General features: G+C 48.7%; 1 protein-coding gene across 5 annotated transcripts in view; it reads right to left on the reverse strand.

Annotated features, from left to right (window-relative positions):
• ryr3 (ryanodine receptor 3) overlaps nucleotides 1–19,377 on the reverse strand; it is a 111,309-nt gene that overhangs the window by 65,056 nt on the left and 26,876 nt on the right. For all 5 annotated transcript variants that reach the window (XM_056581342.1, XM_056581341.1, XM_056581339.1 and 2 more), the window contains 15 exons: nucleotides 17,353–17,517; nucleotides 15,235–15,356; nucleotides 13,496–13,676; nucleotides 12,734–12,869; nucleotides 10,065–10,160; nucleotides 9,777–9,895; nucleotides 8,440–8,573; nucleotides 8,083–8,324; nucleotides 6,805–6,997; nucleotides 5,569–5,785; nucleotides 4,574–4,678; nucleotides 2,225–2,328; nucleotides 1,126–1,209; nucleotides 795–954; nucleotides 167–311 (listed from right to left, as the gene is read on the reverse strand). In XM_056581342.1, coding sequence (XP_056437317.1) covers nucleotides 167–311; nucleotides 795–954; nucleotides 1,126–1,209; nucleotides 2,225–2,328; nucleotides 4,574–4,678; nucleotides 5,569–5,785; nucleotides 6,805–6,997; nucleotides 8,083–8,324; nucleotides 8,440–8,573; nucleotides 9,777–9,895; nucleotides 10,065–10,160; nucleotides 12,734–12,869; nucleotides 13,496–13,676; nucleotides 15,235–15,356; nucleotides 17,353–17,517 — 2,203 coding nt within the window. The remainder of the gene's footprint in view (nucleotides 1–166; nucleotides 312–794; nucleotides 955–1,125; nucleotides 1,210–2,224; nucleotides 2,329–4,573; nucleotides 4,679–5,568; nucleotides 5,786–6,804; nucleotides 6,998–8,082; nucleotides 8,325–8,439; nucleotides 8,574–9,776; nucleotides 9,896–10,064; nucleotides 10,161–12,733; nucleotides 12,870–13,495; nucleotides 13,677–15,234; nucleotides 15,357–17,352; nucleotides 17,518–19,377) is intronic.

A 19,377-nucleotide genomic window follows, 5' to 3' on the forward strand; every position in this document is an offset into this window, starting at 1 on the left:
TAATGTTCCAGAAACCATTCAACCTTCAAATCCAATGTATTACGTTATGTTCGTGCAGCCGTGCACTATATAGTAAGACTTTAACTAAAAACAAATGCTTTGTTTTACATAAGAAGCCCAAGAATTTCCGTCCATAACCACACAACCAGCCGGGCGTGCCTCTCACCCTCCTGGTCCGGGGGGTCGATGTTGTACCCGTACCCCACCAGGGTCCTGATGGCCTCTCTCAGGGAGTCCCGGTTGGACTTCTTGGTGCGCTCGTCCAGCAGAGCATACGGCACCAGGCGTGGATTGCGTCTGTTCTTCAGATCCTGCAGGGTGAAACAAACGCAATCAGAACACCAAACTGAGGCTGATGCAATAGCTGCACATCCTTTTTCGGGATTTTTATTTCATCGCGTTGCTATAAATAACCTTAAAGATGGTTATTACCTCGCCATTGAAAAGACTGAGGAGCTATAATCAGATTTGCTGCACCCCCCTCTACCATCTTACATATTAAAACCACTACAGCAAGTTAGATCTGCATGCTGTTTGAAAGAAACAATGTTCCCCAGTACTTTACGCCTTCATTTGCCAGATGCTGGTGTATGCCCTAAAGCGAACAATCAAAGAACGGTAGCAACAAAAAAGTTCAAAGAGCTGTTTGAAAAACATCTGAACAGACTGCAGAGTACCCATTAGAACCTGTTAAAAAACAAGGAGATAAGTCTGTATTTCCATTGTAATTAGCGGTGGAACTTAGTGGTAGAAGATAAAAACCCTTCGTCAATTGTGTAGAAGTGCGGCCTAACCTGCTGGATGCCGTAGGTCCATCCTTGTTTGATGCGGTCCTTGGCCCACACGTTGTGGGCGTTCTCCGCCAGTTTGTCCACCAGAAGCTCCTGACCCGCGTTCAGCTTCACCTCAGACAGCTCCAGGGGCGTCGGCTTGTATCCGTTGGTCATCACGTAGCTGTGCGTACCAAGCAAGGGTTTGAGTGCAGGACGACGGGCTCAAACAACGCTAATCTCTTCATACAACATCCCACATGGTTATTTATCACTGTGTTACATCGCACAAATACACTGCTACAAAGAAAGACGTGCGTGGATCCGCATAGAGTGTGGTGTGAGAAGGTCGTACTCTTTGGGCAGTTTGACTTTCTTCAGATCGTCTTCAGCGTGGACGTTGACCTGGGCAACGTGGCACCCCAGAGCCAAGAGGGTCCTGTTAGAGAGAGAGAGAGATAGAGATAGAGTGGAAGAGAGAGATAGAGTGGAAGAGAGAGAGAGAGAGAAAGAATGAGAAAGAGAAAGAGAAAGAGAAAGAGAGACACACAAACCGCAGAGACAAACATTTTACTATACAGCAATATTCAGCAGGATTAATTACAATAAGTACCAAACACTTTAATACCATTAATAAACCAGCACACACACACACACCATTGATCGGAGAACATCAATACAGATTTGTCGGCAGTGCAAGAACAGCGGCCAACGTGTATTTTTTTTCTCCTTTCACTTTATCTTTTGGCAATTGAGGCACGCATGATAATGGGATTGTTAGACTCGCTCAAAGGAGGCACCAGCATCAGGTAACTGCAGCGCGATGGATCCAAGATCTAGTGTTTGCACGGCGAGATGACTCGGTGCTATCAGTACAACAAGGGGATCAATGCCCGAACTCAGTCGGGAGAGATTTCTAATTAGGCAGGGATCCCAGCGCACACAAGCTGGGCCGCTTTCCATCTGCAGCCCACGGTCACTCGCTGCAGATTGTTATTCATGAGGCGGCCCTGAAGGGATTCAAGCTCTCTGGCCGTATTGATGGGCTTTTGTAAACATTAGGGTACGAGCGCTGCGTTGCATTTTGTTGTCTGTGCACTCGTTTGAACCCCACGTGTGTCACACCTTTGACGAATATAAATATGGCAATATTCAACTTTAATCGGATAAATAATAACACGGTTGCTGGAAACAGGCAATTTTGTGAATGTGCATGCTACAAGCACTGCCTCTGGTGAATGGGCTTCCGATATGAATGTTTGTTGATGAGGCCACAATGAAGGAACATTTGAGGGATTCAAATGTTTGAATAATTTGAAAAAGTAGGAATGGAGATTATTGCATGGCCAGCTGCTGCATAAAGCGGAGAGCAATTTGCATTCCCCCTGCATATCCGACCTCACCTATACATAGCACACGATGCATTATTCATATTCATGGAGAGGATGTTTTACTTGAGCGTCTCGCTGGACATCTGCAGGTTGTAGTTCCTTTCAGTCTCAGGCAGTTTGGTGAAGTCCACAAGGCAGGGGTGCTGGCGCTTGTTGTCATCACGGACCTGAGCAGAGAGAAGCAGGTTAACCCCAGAGCCCCACAAGCCATCCAGCATCCTGTGTGATTAGCCCCTTTTAGCATCGGACTGTCGACACCGCCACAACACAGAGTGGAAGGCCGTCGGCGTGCATCAGACAGGTGCCGGGAGCACCTTCCCCTCTGTTCAATCCTCCCGTTCGTTTCTCGATGCCCAAGGCTAGCGTCGCCGAAGCACTTTCACTTATAAATGAGGACATCCCTCTTTGTACATGGATAGGTCTCAACGCTCTGAGAAATGCTTTGTGAACGCAGCGTTTTCAGGGGAGCCCTGATGGTTCTCCCTCGGTACCAACATCACCAGGCTTCACTCATTTACCGCTGATGCCAATTCCTCATACGTTAAATGTCCATTTGGCTGATCACTATATTTAAAAGGATAATGTAGTTTGAGCTTGTGTTTTTCTATTTCAAACAATAATCACTATGGTGGCGTCAGTCAGGCCCACAGCCTATTTCAATCTTAATCCAAACATAAAGAATCAAACTGAACATTAGCAGTATGTCAGCTTAATACTGAGGCTGAAGCCGGCGCCTGCCATGAGTGGGCGTGACTAAAACAAAAGATTACCCTGATCGCTGGGGAATCTGCAAACATCAGCACTTAAAAGGCAGGAATCAGACTACAAGTAAAGTAGTCTGGACATGGATCAAGGTGTCCCAAACTCAACCAAAAAAGGATGGCACAGCAGTGTACGTCTACAGGTGTCAAAGAGCATCCAGCTTGTCCAAACCCACGGCGGGCTCATCCAGGGGCAGGGGGGACAAGGTCACTATGGGGGGGTTGAAGTAACGCTTAACACGGAGCAGCTGTGGTACCTAAACGCCGTCCTCAATAAAGGATGAAACATAAATAAATCCTGAGGCCGCCGCCGAGCCCCGAGTCTCCGCCTCCCTCCGCTCGTTAATCTGGGCGTGACAGCCGAGGAGGGGGCGGAGGGTGAGGTGGCCGATGTACTTTTGGGGGCTGGGGGGGGGGGGGGGGGGGGCAGCTGTCGTGTGGATGGCCTCGTTGGGAAATGAATCTCCTGGCGATAAAGCGACGGTAGTGAAGGGCCGGCGTGCGTGCTATTGGCCTATGGGCCTCGCGTCCGATGGAGAAGACAAAGTCGAGAGATGTGAGGGATGGAGAGAGAGAGAAAGAGAGAGAGAGAAAGAGAAAGAGAGAGAGGGAGAGAAAGAGCGAGAGCGAGAGCGAAAGAGAAAGAGAAAGAGAGAGAGAGAGAGAGAGAGAAAGAGAAAGAGCGAGAGAGAGATAGGAGCAGAGGAACAGAGAACATGTGTTTTTAAGTAGAGCTGTGAACGGCGCCTTGGGGTGTCAGACAGATGGGATGCATTCATATTTGAGACGGTGATTTAGCTGAACTGATTTAGATGCAGTTGCAGTTGATCGTGATAACAATTCAAGGTTAACGATTGACCCAGTCCTTTTTTTGGGGGAAATAACTTCAGCCTCTGACACGGTGCGTTGCCCTTTATATATTCCACCACTACTGTGTTATTAAATATATGACATACACATACATTTATGCATTTCTGCATTGCTGCTATGTTGAGGTGGATGGCTGTTGGGGAACAAAGCCTAAGAATTGTACTCTTTTGTACTTAATAAGAGGTTTAATTAAAGCAATTATGATTCTGTTTCTGATTCATTATGCAGTAATTCCATTAAATGCAACGACAGATTAATCGCGTCTATGCAAGGAACGAGCAGACTCAAAGACTGCCCGTGCCAGCTGCTTGATTGTGTTTCAGAGTCTGGGATTCCAGCCCTGACCGTGAAGCCTAGTTAAGTTATCGCTCATAATTAAAAGTCATCTTTCCTGCCAAACAGTGTTGCTATTGTTCTCAGGGGATTAAGGGGGAAATGAGGGGCCAATCACTGTATTCACAACGTGTTAAGCAGAATTTATAGTCGTTTTGTGGTGTTGTAAGTTAATTACACCGACTCTCCACTGCATTTATAACCGCTGTGACGCTGTAACGTTGCCGCGGAAACACAGTTTTTGCACTCTTGCAGAAAATTGTGCACTTCGCATGTGAGACGTCTGCAAACTGCAGCGATTATGTCACTTTAGGGTCCCACAGCTAAGCGCGGTTGTACGCTCGCCGACCCTGAATGGGGTGTAGGGGTGAGGGTAGGGCTGCTCGTTGTGTTTCTGCCCCCTCCCTGGAGACTCCCTGGGGGCTCAGCACTGAGCCCTGAGGCGTACCTTGCCGTAGGTCCAGCCCAGCTCGATCTTGTTCATCCCCCACAGCTCATGGATGTTCTCTGCCAGCTTGTCTCGGACGTTGTCCAGGTGAGGCGGAAGAACGACCTGTGGGGGGGGGGCGGGGCCAACAGGAACAGATGGTTAGGCCGGGCAGACGGCCCAGAAACTAAAAGACAACCTTTTTATTATTTTATTCCAAGACTAAGTCATCTTTCCCTTTTGGAAGGGGGGGCATTCATTAATGTCTACCTCCCAGCACTTACAGGTGATTTACAGGCAGAGTAGTAGACTGCAGCAGTGATATATACTGTATAACTGCCACAGAAGGAAATGTATTCTTAGATGGTTCATTTTAAATATAGTACTCCACAGAGAAAGTGGTTCCAGTGATTTACCATACACATAACTAACCCTAATTACCATTGATTAGCTTCTAATATCATTCTAGTAGGATACCAAATATAGAAGGAATTTGAAAATTCACATTTACTCATTCATTTATTGTACTATTTCTCGACCATGTAAAATGTTGAACTGGGCGACCAGAAGTGGATGAGTCCAACTTCAACAGTAAAGGAGGGGTCAGGAATTTACCAATGGCAGCAGAGGGTGGAAAGAGTTGGAGTTATTTACTTTACTGTTTATTAACGATCAATGTGAATATCTTTAGCAAACTCATATAAACTGTGAGTGATTTATTGGGAGATATGCTTTTCAGATCAGGTGAATCTCAACATGTGCTGGCCAATTTTGTTGTGCAATAACTATGTATGATACTACTATTCCTCCTGCACTCTCCAATATTATCCAATATTATCCACCTGCAACAATAAATGCTTACGCTTCAAATAAATAAAAAAACACAATGAAAAATAGACATTGGATGACATCCAGTCTGGGAAATGCTGTGATCTCAGAATACAAGGAGACGGCTGAACCACAGAACCCCGACACCGCCCCGCCCCCCGGCCCCGTACCCCGCGCCCTGGCCTCACCTGGGTGGTGTCCACGGGGGTGGGGATGAAGGAGGCCTGGGACAGGAAGTGGGTGGTGCCCAGCAGGTCGCGGATCCCCTCGTGGTCCCTCTTGTACTCCTTCACGGGCTCCACGTACATCTTCTCCTTGGGCAGCAGTGCCTCGTAGCAAGGCGAGTAGCCGGCTGGCGGCAGGAACTTGAAGTCTCCGTGGCGACCGCCCAACAGGAAACGCACTCTGGGAGGGGAGGGGGGGAGTGGGGTGGAGTTAGTAGGAAAGTGCTTGGGCAATTCAGGGGGCTAAATAGTCCTCAGTCCTATTTTAAACTATTTTTGAAAATTAAGATCTGAAAACGTTGAGTCTACGAACAAGAAAAGAATAGAAGGGAAATAAAGAGCTAAGACTGAGAATGCTTTGTTACTGCTTCATTGCCTCATTAAAGTTATTGCTCATTAGTTTGCTGGAATTACCATTGCTAAGCATCAATTCAAATACGTAATTAGGTAAAAGTGAATGAGGAATATGTGTGAAGTCAACCATCAATGCATATTAAACTCAAAGCAGTCTTATGGGAAGGGTTCCATGTCAAACCAAGCAAAAAAAAGAACTCCTGCAAAGTATGCCTTCGACCGTCGAGACCACGATGTACCAAATGGTTCCTCCACTTTTACTCACAAGTGGAGCTGATAAACGTTCTCGTCAGGCTAGGGAGCGAGCAATGACCCAATCGCTTAAAATCGCGTTTTGCCTTTTCAAAGTTTTGGAGCATTTGAACGTTTCGGTGAAGACGGTTGGGATGGAGACAGCATATGACACATGTCGTCCTCCTGTCAAACTGCATTGTGGGTAATCCAAGTGACACTGTCGAGTGACACAGCACTTTTTTCCACAACTTCTTTCTACATATCCGTTAATAGGATATCAGACACACCAAAAACTTTTGTCGCCTTCTATTTAGATCGAGGTACAAATAGTACTATTTAGTGGGGCACAACTCCATACGCAACCAGGCTGTTCATGAGGAGGGGGGCACGATTGGGACAGTGTGTGTGCGTTGTGTTGTGTGTGTGCGTGTATGTATGTGTGTGTTTGTGTGTATGTATGTGTGTGTTTGTGTGTCTGTGAGTGTGTTTGTTTGACTGTGAGTGTGTGTCTGTGAGTGTGAGTGTGAATTTGAGTGTCTATCTGTCTGTCTGTCTGTCTGTCTGTCTGTCTGTCTGTCTGTCGGTCGGTCCGTCCGTGTGTGGGGGTCTCACTTGATGCCGGCGGAGAAGCTGACGACAGGGAAGAAGAATCCCTCCACGTTGAACTCCTCGAACATGCCCTGGACGGGCTGGCCGTTGATCCTGAAGGACATGCTGGGGGCGCCCAGGTCCAGGCAGCAGCTCACCACGTCGTCAGAGTTCAGCAGGTGCTGGTTGATGGAGGCCACGGCCCTGGGGATCCGACCTGAGGGACAGAGACGGGAGGCGGGGAGACAGAGAGACAGGGAGGGGACAGGGAGGGGGAGGGAGATGCAAAGGGCAGAGGAGCAGGCGGGGGGGAAGGAGACCAAAAGAGGGAGAGGACACACAGGTCAGACGCTGGAGGTAGAGGGGATGTGCGGAGGGCTGAGGGAGGAGAGGGGACACTTTAATAGCCTGGTGGGAGGGGGAGAGGGGCCAGAGAGAGACATAGATCTTTGAAAGAGGGAAGAGTGTGTGTGTGTGTGTGTGTGTGTGTGTGTGTGTGTGTGTGTGTGTGTGTGTGTGTGTGTGTGTGTGTGTGTGTGTGTGTGTGTGTGTGTGTGTGTGTGTGTGTGTGTGTGTGTGTGTGTGTGTGTGTTAGCATTAAGAGCTGTTGACTGGGGGTCTCGGGGGAGGTGACAGAGTTATTCCAGGAGTCTAACGGTGTACTGGGAGAGGGCTGGGGAATCTGTTACATAAGGGCTGCTGAACGCTGGCTAGGCATTTCTTTAAGGTGAGAGCAGCCCTACTTTTGAGTTCTCAAGTCAACCCCCGATATGAAATACTTTATATATTTATATATATACCCACCGTATATATTTAAGGGATTATGGGAGCCACATGTCGCTGTACATTAGCTTGCTTATTACACGGCTACTTACTGATTAAAGTAATCTATCATTTGACACAAAATATCTAAATTCATTTATATAAAATTATTATATAATAATTATTATGTTGATTATTATCCAAGAGAGATTATACGATTCTAATTATTTTAAGAATAGGTTTTTTATACCTTCTCGTAAAACCAAAAATAATTCTACAGTTTGAAATAGTGTCCATTGAAACACAGCAGTGGTCGGTTAAACTATTACTATTACTGTATATTTGTGTGGGATCATACGGTGGCTAAATAATAAATATGAAGCTGACGTTATGGGATTAATCATTTGCGCCGCCCGTTAATGTGGACAGCCCTTATACATCTATATTCATCTATATCTATAGACACGCACACACATAAACACACAGACAGACAAACATGCACAAATACACACACACACACAGACGTAGGTACCAGCCCACCTGACCAGAGGTGGAGCCCGTCGAAGCTGTAGGAGTAGAGGTCGTCCCCGGCACCGTTGCCCCCCCAGCCCTCGCCGCCCCCGGGGTAGGGGGCGTAGCCCGCCGTGTTGGCCCAGCCCACCCGCAGGTGGGTGGGCTCGCCGGTCACAAAGTGGTCCACCTGGTCGATCACCAGCTCAAAGTACCACTTCTTGTACTGGGCCGAGCCCTCGGCCACGCCCAGGAAGATGTTGGGTCTCATACTGCAGGGGGGGGGGGGGGGTGAGAGAGAGGAGGTCCAGCACACTCTGGGTCACACGTATCCATACATCCGACAACAACAGAGCAACCCCCAGAGGAGGACGTCCACGGTTTTACCTTTGAACGTCATTAACCAATCGCGTCTGCAGGAGCAGATCCCTTTTAGGCAGCAGGTGGTCACAGATCAGATTCTGATTGGCCCGGACGGCCACGCCGTTACAGACACACAGGGAACACAGCACGTCCAGAATCTACAGCAGAGAGGACAGCATCACGAGGAATGAAGGACAAGAGAGAACACGACTCATCCGCGGTGCCCGTCGTTGATTTTTTGCATTGTTTTATGTATTTTAAGACGCATCTGTCTCACAGATGACAGAACAAACCCATCCCAATACATCATGCCCCTGCTCCCCACACTGCATGTGGCTGCAGTCTGCCTCCAGCGGGGGCGGGCTGCGGCAGTGAGCTCCCGGCTCTCTGCTACGGCCCGCCACAGAGGGGCCCCCTGCCAGCGCTGCTTAGTGCCAGTTGTTTACGAGGATGCCATCGGATGCCAAACCAAACCAACGCTACAGTACCGCCGCTCGTTCGACGCGGCACTTAAAACGCATAGCTGGGATGTTGCTTGGAAACGGAAAGAAAAATAAGTAATTGGATCCGCGGTGTGTTTATTTTTTTTTTTTTTAGGAGGGTCCGTGATTGTACTGTAAACATAGATCTGTCTTTGTGGACGTCGGCGCCCGGGCCCAGCCTGTTACCCGGGGCTTAGGTGTTTATGAAGTGACATGATGTGGCACTATGCGGGGCCCCTCTCGCTGCCGGCTGGACTTTGTTGTTCTCACAGACAGACAGGAGACGCAGAGAGGGAGAATTAGCGGGGATAGATGGATGAGTAGTGGTTGAGGTGTCATGCTCCACGAACCCCCCCCCCCCCCCCCCACACACACCCTCACTATGTAAAGTGCTCTGGAGGTCCTCACAAGCGCAATATGAATGCAATGAATCATTATTAGTATTACAGAGAGACAGAGAGAGATGTTCGAGGGATGAGGAGACGATCAGGGTCGCCTACGGGGCAAACAATACAGTTTTAATTGCGCAGGAAAGGAAAGGAACGTTGAAAAAACGGTTGTAAACGTCCCAAATGTGTTGACGCAGCTGATCTGAGTGGGGGAAAAAAAATGCTGATCGTGTTATTGTTGCACGAATGTTCAGTAATCCACTTAATGTAAGTGTTTTAACACTAAAGCTTACACATGATACTGGCCTTTAGCTGTGTTCGAGTGACTTTAAAGCCAAAGTTAATCCTTAAAATAGAAAAAATAGACCAATGAACATCAGGGATCATGCGTACGCCCTACACGTACAGCTGAATCCACTCCTTGATGTAACATCAATCATCAAGACATTGATCGATAACACTGTCATCCCTCACGGCCGCCCGTGCCTACCTTGTGGTTGCGGCCGTGTTTATAAAGCAGGGAGATGATGGACTTGATGTGCCCTCTCTGGATGATGTTCAGCGCCTCAGGGCTCTCCACCAGGATGCAGTGGAGGACCTCCAGGATGCCTGCGAGGGCCCAGGGACATGGGTTAAGCACCGCAACATACGCTGGGTAGTTTCACGCATTATATGTAATGATACCACCTGATGAGTCGGTAAACGTCCCTTTACGACATTACACATAGACTAGATCCAACAGGGATGTATTGTTTTGTGGGTGTTGTGGCCACCGTACCTGAAGACGACTCCAGCCTCTCCAGCTTGCTGACCAGCCAGTCCAACTTGCGGGAGAACTGGGTGCAGTTGGTCCTGTTCCCGCGGATCAGAGAAGCTAGGAAGCAGAACGGGTGAAAACTCAATTGAGGAGCGTCTCTAAGTAGCTGATGTCATGAGTTCACATTCGGGCAGCGCTAATTAACTAATTTGCTTAGCCTGTTAGCTTTCATGAAAGCTCATTCTTCATCAAATATGGATGCTTGCATAACTAGCCGAGCTCCCCTGGGGGTCCGTTTCCCCCCGCGTCCCACAGAGGTGACATTATGAAGTCTCTTTATTACCCCGCCGTCTCCTTTGACACCGTTAGTACCCCGGGGATGCTGGGTGAGATAAAGCTGCGGAAACTATTACGCAGGCGTGTGACTGCGACATGAATACTGATAGTTGTTTAATCGCTCCTAATTCTGCCACTGTGCGGACAGCCATCCGTCAACACGGGCGTACAGATGGAGACCGAGAGAGAGTCCCTGGGAGAGAACGCTCATCAAGGTGACCTGGGAGTGAATCCTGCACTCCGCTGCGTTCACATTGGCCGCGAGGATTAGGACAGGGAATAGGTTTCTGCTGATAATCATCGTTTAAATGAATTTTATTTCTTTACAGACGTCACCGCTGCAGTGAAGAAGTGACTTAGTAGTGCACTTTGAAACGGAGTAGAGGAGACGGTGACATGGAGAGAGGAAGGAGGAGAGAAGGAGAGGGAGAGGGGGGAGGAGATAGGACGGAGAGAAGGAGAGAGAGAGAGAGGGGAGGAGATAGGATGGAGGAAAGGAGATAGGAGATGAGGAGAGAGAGATGCAATTAAAGGGAGGAGAGGAGAGAGGAGCGGGAGGGAGGGAAGAAAGGAGGAGGGGGAGGAGAAGAGGAGATGGAGAGAAGATTGAAGAGTAGAAGAGGGGAAAGGGGAGGGGAGGGGAGGAGAGGGAGAGAAGAAAGTAGGAAGGAGAGGTGAGGACAGGAGAGGGAAAGAAGAAAAATAGCCGAGCTGGAAAGGGGAGGGAGAGGAGGAGAGTAGAGAAAAAGAGAGGAGAGCTTTGGTGAGTAACAAACTACTGTCCAATTTATCCTCAGAGGTGACCTCTCTGTCGGCTCACCGGCGTGTGTTATGGATATGTTTGCATTTTCCTCAATGTGTGTATGTTTATGTGTGTGTGTGTGTGTGTGTGTGTGTGTGTGTGTGTGTGTGTGTGTGTGTGTGTGTGTGTGTGTGTGTGTGTGTGTGTGTGTGTGTGTGTGTGTGTGTGTGTGTGTGTGTGTGTGTGTGTGTCTGTCTGTGTGTGCCTGTGTGTGTTTTGTTTGTGTGTGTGTGTGTATGCACACACAAACATGTTTTGTTTGTGTGTGTGTGTATGTTTATGTGTGTGTGTTTGTTCGTCTGAATTGTGTTTGTGTGGGTGGACGTGCATAGCTGCGTGCGTGCGGAAGGGCCCGTGGGGGCTGATGGATGATGAGCACGCTGGGAGCTGGGAGTGGAGGTCCTGCTCTCCTCTCAGGCTGCAGCGAGGCAGAGGGCTGCAGCCTCTCTGAGGGTCACATTAGCTGCCACTCTGGGTCTGGCCGTACCTGTGCACCTGGGCGTCTTACGCCATGACTCACGAGACGTTGTGGAACCGCTATGAGCAAGTGATGACGGCGCAGACGAGCGAGACAAGGGCGTGATGGGGGAGGGGGGGTTATGGCAGGAGATATGTGAAACCAGGCGGTCGATCATCCCGCGACGTCTCTTTCCAGATAAACCCGGAACGTTCTGATCTCTTCCCCCCCCCCGCTGTGCCGTCTCGCTCCACTCCCTCCGTCGCCGCTCCTCTCATATGCAATCCTTTCCTTGTTACACAACGACCCCGAACCGTTCTGGCGCGTTGCCGTGGTCACCAGCTGTGGTCTCCAGATGGGGCGCGGGAGCCGCGAGACAGTAGAGTACCAGCTTTTAGTTTTCCTTATCTTTCTGAGACAAGGTGACCACTGGGGCTGCGGTGAGGCACGGGGGGACGGTGGGGAGGGACGGGGGGACAGAGCGGGTCACAGGACGACCTGCTTCAACCGCAGAGTCTTTGGGCTCCGCCCCTCAGGCACCGAAACATCTCTCCCTGGGGTGCTTTTTCGTATTTGGTGGGAGTGATATTTATAGCATGCCCGGGTAATAATTTGCCCCTTCTCTCCCCTCTCCACTCCCCCTCGGCTCGGCGGTCGCTTTAGTAGTGTTGTTGTTCTGTTCCAAAGGACACTTGTGTATCGACGCACTCCGATACTGGAGGTGGCGCTTGGTGTCTAACCCGCCAACAAACACAAAGAAGAAATTGTTTATGTGGTCGTCCTGGCCCTGCGTCGAAAGCGCGGCAAATGCAGGATCCCAAGGCCATACAATGGAGTGGAACTCCACACTGAGCCTACTATTATTGATATCTTTGCCGGCCTTCCTACTTTATCAGCCGTGGCGTTGCAGCTCAGAGGCCAATGAAGAAGTAAACCACTTCCTTGTTTGGGTTCGGTAGTTACACACTGGATGTGAACCGTACCCGAGGACACAGGAAGCGCCCTTGAGACCTTTTCAAAAGGATACTGTATTCACGCAAAATCAGACACACACACGCACACACACACACACACACTCCCCCGCGGTGGGCTTACCGAGCAGCTCGTACATGAGGTTGAGTATGTCCTTCCAGGCCTCGCCCGCCTGCTCGCCCGCAGTCTCGGCAAAGTGCGCGGCGCTGTCGTACAGGTTGAGGCGGTCGATGCATTTGGACAGCAGGGCCAGCATGCCCTGGGACAGGACGGGTGGGACAGGCGCCGTTAACCACTGCAAGCACTCTGAAGGCTGTCCTCCACCGCGCCTTGTCATTTTGTTGGCCGTTTTGGTGCATTAGGGCGATTTATAGATTTATAGCACATCGGTGGTGAAGCTTCAAGGCACGGGCCCCTCAGGGTCTATACTGTTCATTGCAGCGTAGGTGCCACTCAACCAAATAGAAGACGGCTCAAAAATCAATCGCTTTTTCGCAGTGTGGTTTTAATATTGTAATGCATGCTTTCAAAGGGAAACCTTTCCATAAAAACATAACCTGATTAGAGCACAACTTCTGCTCCTCTTTCCCCCTCAGCTCCACGTTCTTCTCCTCCCTCCCTCAGCTCCACCTGCTCCTCCTCCAACTCCTTCTCCCTTCTCACCTCCACCACCTCCTCCTCCCATCCTTCTCCATTTCCTCCTCCCTTCTCAACTCGACCTACTTCTCCTCCACCTCCTCCTCCCTTTTCAACACAATCTGCTCCTCCTCCACCCCCTCCTCCTCCCATCTCACCTCCACCCTTCCTCCTCCACTTCTCACCTGCTCCACCTCCTGCCCGCGCCCCATGCTAATGTTCCCCTGCTCCTCCCCTCTCCCCCCTCACCTCCTCCTTGAAGAGGTCCTGGCGCTTGATGAGTGAGCGCAGCAGGCCCTGCTTCTCCTCGTGCTCCAGCTCCGAGTCGGGCTGCTTGAAGTACTCGATGAGGTCGTCCAGCGTCTGCAGCACCTCCTCCACGTAGTCCGCCACCGCCGGCCCCTCCCCGGTCGCCGTGCTGTCCAGAGCCCTGGGGGGGGGGGGGGGGGTGTGAGACCAACACTTGGAGGTGACTGTCGTTTTTTGATATGCGTGTGTATGTAGTGGATGTTTCCTAATGTCTGAGGTGCCAAAAGCACATTCGCAGCCCAAGCTAGACAATGAAGTCTAATTCTAAAACAACCATGGCATAGGTCTGTATAAGGTCAAATTTAACAACGCACCCAATTCTACTGAAGAGAATGAACCAATAAGGGATGGATATCTGGTGATTGTTAATAGGTGGTTGAAAAGCTATAAAAAGGAAAAATCGATCCCCCTCCCAAGCTACAATGGATAGAGAGTGGAGGAAATCAACATTATAAAAAAGCAAAGCTTGAACAAAAGTGTGAGAAATGGACATTGTCCAGGACAAAACAAAAGAGAGACGAAGAAAACAAAAAGGACAGATTGAGTTGATGAAACTGTTCAAATGGATGGACTTCAGAAATGTTGAGTGCCAAACTATTTTATATTTCAGCTTACTTGTATGTTTGTTGACCTGCTAATCTGTTCGTTTTAAATGTTGATCCATTTTGAAATTGAGTTTGAATCGAATAATGCACGCAACAAAACATGATCCTTTGTGATCTTTTTTACAACTCAGTATTCCTGAGCACTGCAGCAAAGATCTGCCTCTCCCTTCACCCCCACCATCTTTGTTGTTTCAAGTGTTCAAAAAGATTTAATCTCACCAGGACACCATGAGGTTGTGAAATATATAAAGATGCGTTTATAGATGCGCATATTCTATACGATTCATGGAGCATTCAGACTAAATGCACGGGGGAACAGAGTGGGGTGCAGGGAGACCAGCAGGGGGGAGAGGGAACGAGCAGGGCGGTAAACACCCCCATTTATATTCATATGCACTTTGAATAGTCTAATCTGTCCTGTCTGACAATCAATCCACTCACATGGCTATGCACCCAGGGTCCCCACCCGCTGACAACTGTAAGGATGGGAAGGGCACCTCACTTCTTTCTCTTTTTTATAAATTTGTAAGAACCTATTTGTAAGAGGAATCTCGAAGATCTCCGAAGACTTTCGTTTAAATAAATGTCAGTTGATTCACGATGGAGTCCCTGAATGAGGCGGCACCGTGGTGATTGAGCCCACTGATGAGTGCCCTTGCGTTTGCAGTGTTATGAATATTCTGAACCGGCTGTTGTCTGCGACATTCCCAACACGCATTAAAATCGCAAGAGGCCCAGTTGGTGAGGTGATGTCCATAATTCAACAGTGGTTGTTCCACCAGAGAGGACATGTAGGTTCCCCATGCCAGTAAAGCCCTTTTAATGTTGAGTGAGTGAGTGAGTGAGTGAGTGAGTGAGTGAGTGAGTGAGTGAGTGAGTGAGTGAGTGAGTGAGTGAGTGAGTGAGTGAGTGAGTGAGTGAGTGAGTGAGTGAGTGAGTGAGTGAGTGAGTGAGTGAGTGAGTGAGTGAGTGAGTGAGTGAGTGAGAGAGACAGAGACAGAGACAGAGACAGAGACAGAGACAGAGACAGAGACAGAGACAGAGACAGAGACAGAGACAGAGAGAGCTTCTCACTTGATGAAGTTTCTAAAGAGGCGCGTGGTGTTGCGGATGATGCGTGCCGCCCTGGACTCCTCATGCTGGCAGCGCTGCAGGATCAGCCCATCGTCCATGTGGCCCTCTGAGTGCAGGCAGGCCTGGAGCGCACACACACACACACACACACACACACACACACACACACACACACACACACACACACACACACACACACACACACACACACACACACACACACACACACACACACACACACACACACACGGGGTATACAGTGACATTAGATGGCGCAGACTCCATGTACTATGAAACCACTCCTGGAGTTATCCTTGAAGTTCAACTGACACTCAAATGGGCCGCCCGCTGCATCCGTTGTGTCACAGCAGCCATAGGGGCCACCTGGGAAACAAGTGTCCAAGTTTGGGCCTTTCAGGGGGACTTGGGGGTGGGCCAAGAGAGGAGGAGTAGCCACTCTGGCACAGGCCATAGGCCTAATCCTTCATCCTCTCCGCTTACTCCCTCTCCCTCCACTGCCTGACACCACCTTTACACGGGGTAGCCAACTCAAAGGGCGGAGGTGCGGAGGTGCAATGCTAACAAATTGGTGTGTTGCCTGGTGTGTTGAACTGTGAGTGAGTGAGTGAGTGAGTGAGTGAGTGAGTGAGTGAGTGAGTGAGTGAGTGAGTGAGTGAGTGAGTGAGTGAGTGAGTGAGTGAGTGAGTGAGTGAGTGAGTGAGTGAGTGAGTGAGTGAGTGTGTGTGTGTATGAGTGCATAAGTGTGTGTGTGTGAGTATGAGTGCATAAGTGTGTGTGTGTGTGTGTGTGTGTGTGTGTGTGTGTGTGTGTGTGTGTGTGTGTGTGTGTGTGAATGTGTGTGAATGTGAGTGCATAAGTGTGTGTGTGTAAGTGTGTGTGTGTGTGTGTGTGTGTGTGTGTGTGTGTGTGTGTGTGTGTGTGTGTGTGTGTGTGTGTGTGTGTGTGTGTGTGTGTGTGTGTGTGTGTGTGTGTGTGTGTGTGTGTGTGTGTGTGTGTGTGTGTGTGTAAGTGAGTGAGCGAGAGTGTGTGTGTTAGTTCTCATGCCATGCCAGATTAATTATTGTGTCAATTCCCTATAACCTCACTAGAAGCGTCAGTAAGATGATATTACATGGTATATGATGGATCCCAGTTGGGAAACTCAGGAATATCCAACCAAGTTCCTATGGCAACTCCTGTGGATACCAAGGAGGTAGGTTGCCATCTTTACATTCTCACACTTCTTCCCCAACACTAAATTCTTTGCCAACGGGACCTTGGAGCTCATGAATATTTAGGTCTACCTCCGTCTCTCAAGGTTTATATCACCAATGTGTCACATCTTATCGAAAGAGATTTAGGATGCATAATTTATAGTCAGGATGTCACAGAGTTAGATGCAATACTCGGGGTGGGAAACTAACTTTTTGGTGCACGAGCCACTGTGTCTGGTTGATAAAAAATGTACCAGCCACATGATCATTGTACAAGCAATTACTGTAAATTGTATTTATGTTATCTATAACATATTTTAAATGTTCACAGATAACATCCCCCCAAATGGTAGTATTCAGCTTGTACACTGTCTCCACTGTGATTAATAATAAGGAAGATATATCGGAGTAATACAGATTGAAGATAATTTAATGCCATGATTAATGTTCCATCAAAGAAATACAAATAACCCTACATTTCCTAAACAATATGTCGCCTCCAAAAAGCTATCGAGTATATACTTGCAGATGGCTAGCGAAAGTAGTATATATCATATGAATAACCGAACGAATAACTGATATCAGCCTTGCTGCCAATTTAACACAATTTTACTGCAGATCTTATTGGTTGATTTCCACTGGAGAAAACGGGCTTCCCTCAAATATTCTAACAAAAGCATCCTTCTCTGTCTCCAGTTCAGCCATCCAATGACTGGCAGTTGCCCGTTTCCAACCCTGGTTATACTATTAAAAGAGGAGGAAGAGAATATCTTAAAAGTAGAACCTGCCCCTCAAGCATGCGACTGTCTAGGAACAGGAATAACTTAGGTACAGTGTGTCTTGTCTCAAATGTTTCTGTCGTAATAAAAGCCAAAACCAAACCAAACGGCGCTCTTAAACTCACCCTTCTCTTCAGGGGACCTAGGCGGGATGACTTTGCGTCGGGCGACAGGTAGGACAGCCACAGCCCCGTGTTCACGTGCATGACGAAGCACACAGAGTCTCCGTACTTGATCTCCGGCGCGCCCATGCCCTCGATGTCCCTCTTCGGCCCCGTGTCTACTTTTTCCTGTTGAGTTTGCCATCATCATCATCATCATACACAGATGGGAAAAACACAGTCACATTGGCACACACACACACACACACACACACACACACACACACACACACACACACACACACACACACACACACACACACACACACACACACACACACACACACACACACACACACACACACACAGACAATGAGTTATAGAAAATGAGGGGTGCATTGTGTGGTGATGGTCTAAATATATTGAGCATGAAAGATGCTTTCTCTGCCGTTTGGCGATAAGCTGTGCTGCATCCGAAGGCCTGCCAGGAATGGATTGGCCGTGCTGATTATGGCTGACGGAGGTCGCCGGGACCCCATTCACACCTCCTGGTCAGCATAGCTTAGCCACTCAGGCACTTGGTCTCTGCAAACACTTATTGTTGTTCAGGGTCGGAGGGGACGGCCTCGGAGCCAGGGCGCAAGGAGTACAGCAACAGGCGTGCTAGACAATCACAGGGTTTACGCACACACACACACACACACACACTATCTATTTCCACATAACCAGTTTTACACTGGAACACGCACAAACACCTAAACAGATTCTAGCAGGAGAAAAAACTGGATCACCCAGTGGAAGCCCACCCACACAGCGCACTAGAGGAGCCCGAGTTGCACCGATCACTGCAATCAACCGAGGCTCTGAGATTCTCTTTCAGAATCAAGTAACAGAGGAAAGGTCATTGATCTATATTTAGAACCCTGTGTACGCTCTGCTTTTACCTTCTACCTGCTTCTCTTTAGTTTTGGCGTTTTGGGCCGTTTGAACGATATTTTTGGACCAATTAAAAATAGGCAGCGCTGCAGAACTCGGGTGGGTGGGAGCATCAACAATAACCGAGGGGGGCGGGCGCGAGTGGGCGCGAGAGACAAGGCAAGTGTGAAGAAATGCACAGCGGTTGAAAATAAAGCAGCAGCGAAAGGCTAGCAACGTAGCGGGCTCCTCTATAGGTGATCAATGCGCTCCTAATTGCCCAGGTTTCTCCCTCACTAAAAGGGGGGGGTCGTCTCACATACAGTGGCTGTGACTCCCACGGACGTCAGGCACAATTATTCCACCGGTACAGCAGAGTTGAATCAGTACCGGCGAGAAGGCCAGTGAGCCGTCAGCCAGCGCCAACAGATGCCCTTTTGTAGAAACCCATTCAAGTTAACGACGCCAAATGATATGCAGGTGATCAGGAGGATGCGTTGAAAGGGTAACTACTAAGTGTTTCAGATGGCTTTCACAGAGGATGAATGCAGAACAGACATCAAGCCTCCGTTCAATTTGTTATTTTGTGCCAACATTTGAAAAGAAGAGTTATTTTTTCAGTTTCACAAATTAATTTCAGAGGTATGAGTCCTCCGCCCTGAAAATAATTATTTCCTTGGAGCGTTCCGGGATTCATCCTCCGGGAATCGGGATTGCTCTCAAAACATCCAGCCGAACTACCGACCAATCTGAGGATGTTGCTGTTCTAGACTAGAGGGTTATAATGCAAAAGAGGAGACAGGCAAGGTGCCAAACACTGAGATTGTCCATAGAATGGCCTGTTGAGCCTTATCTTACAAACACACATAGGCCAACACAAATAACATGTTAAACAACATTATAATCCTCTATGAAACACAGGTCAAATGAATGTAGCTTTCGTAAAATGACCAGCCTATGCATAATCCTGCAGCTATCTATCCATCTATCTATAGCATTCTAGTTCAATATCTTCCTATCTATCTTTTATCAGAGTGAAGCCTTGTTTATGGTCCAAAAGGACACGGTCGGCCGAAGCAGGCACGGCCCATTATATATTACAACTAGCGTTTCGCAAGCAACTGTTTTTCTTTG

The sequence above is a fragment of the Gadus chalcogrammus genome, chromosome 21, assembly GCF_026213295.1.
Source record: "Gadus chalcogrammus isolate NIFS_2021 chromosome 21, NIFS_Gcha_1.0, whole genome shotgun sequence".
Taxonomy (NCBI): domain Eukaryota; kingdom Metazoa; phylum Chordata; class Actinopteri; order Gadiformes; family Gadidae; genus Gadus; species Gadus chalcogrammus.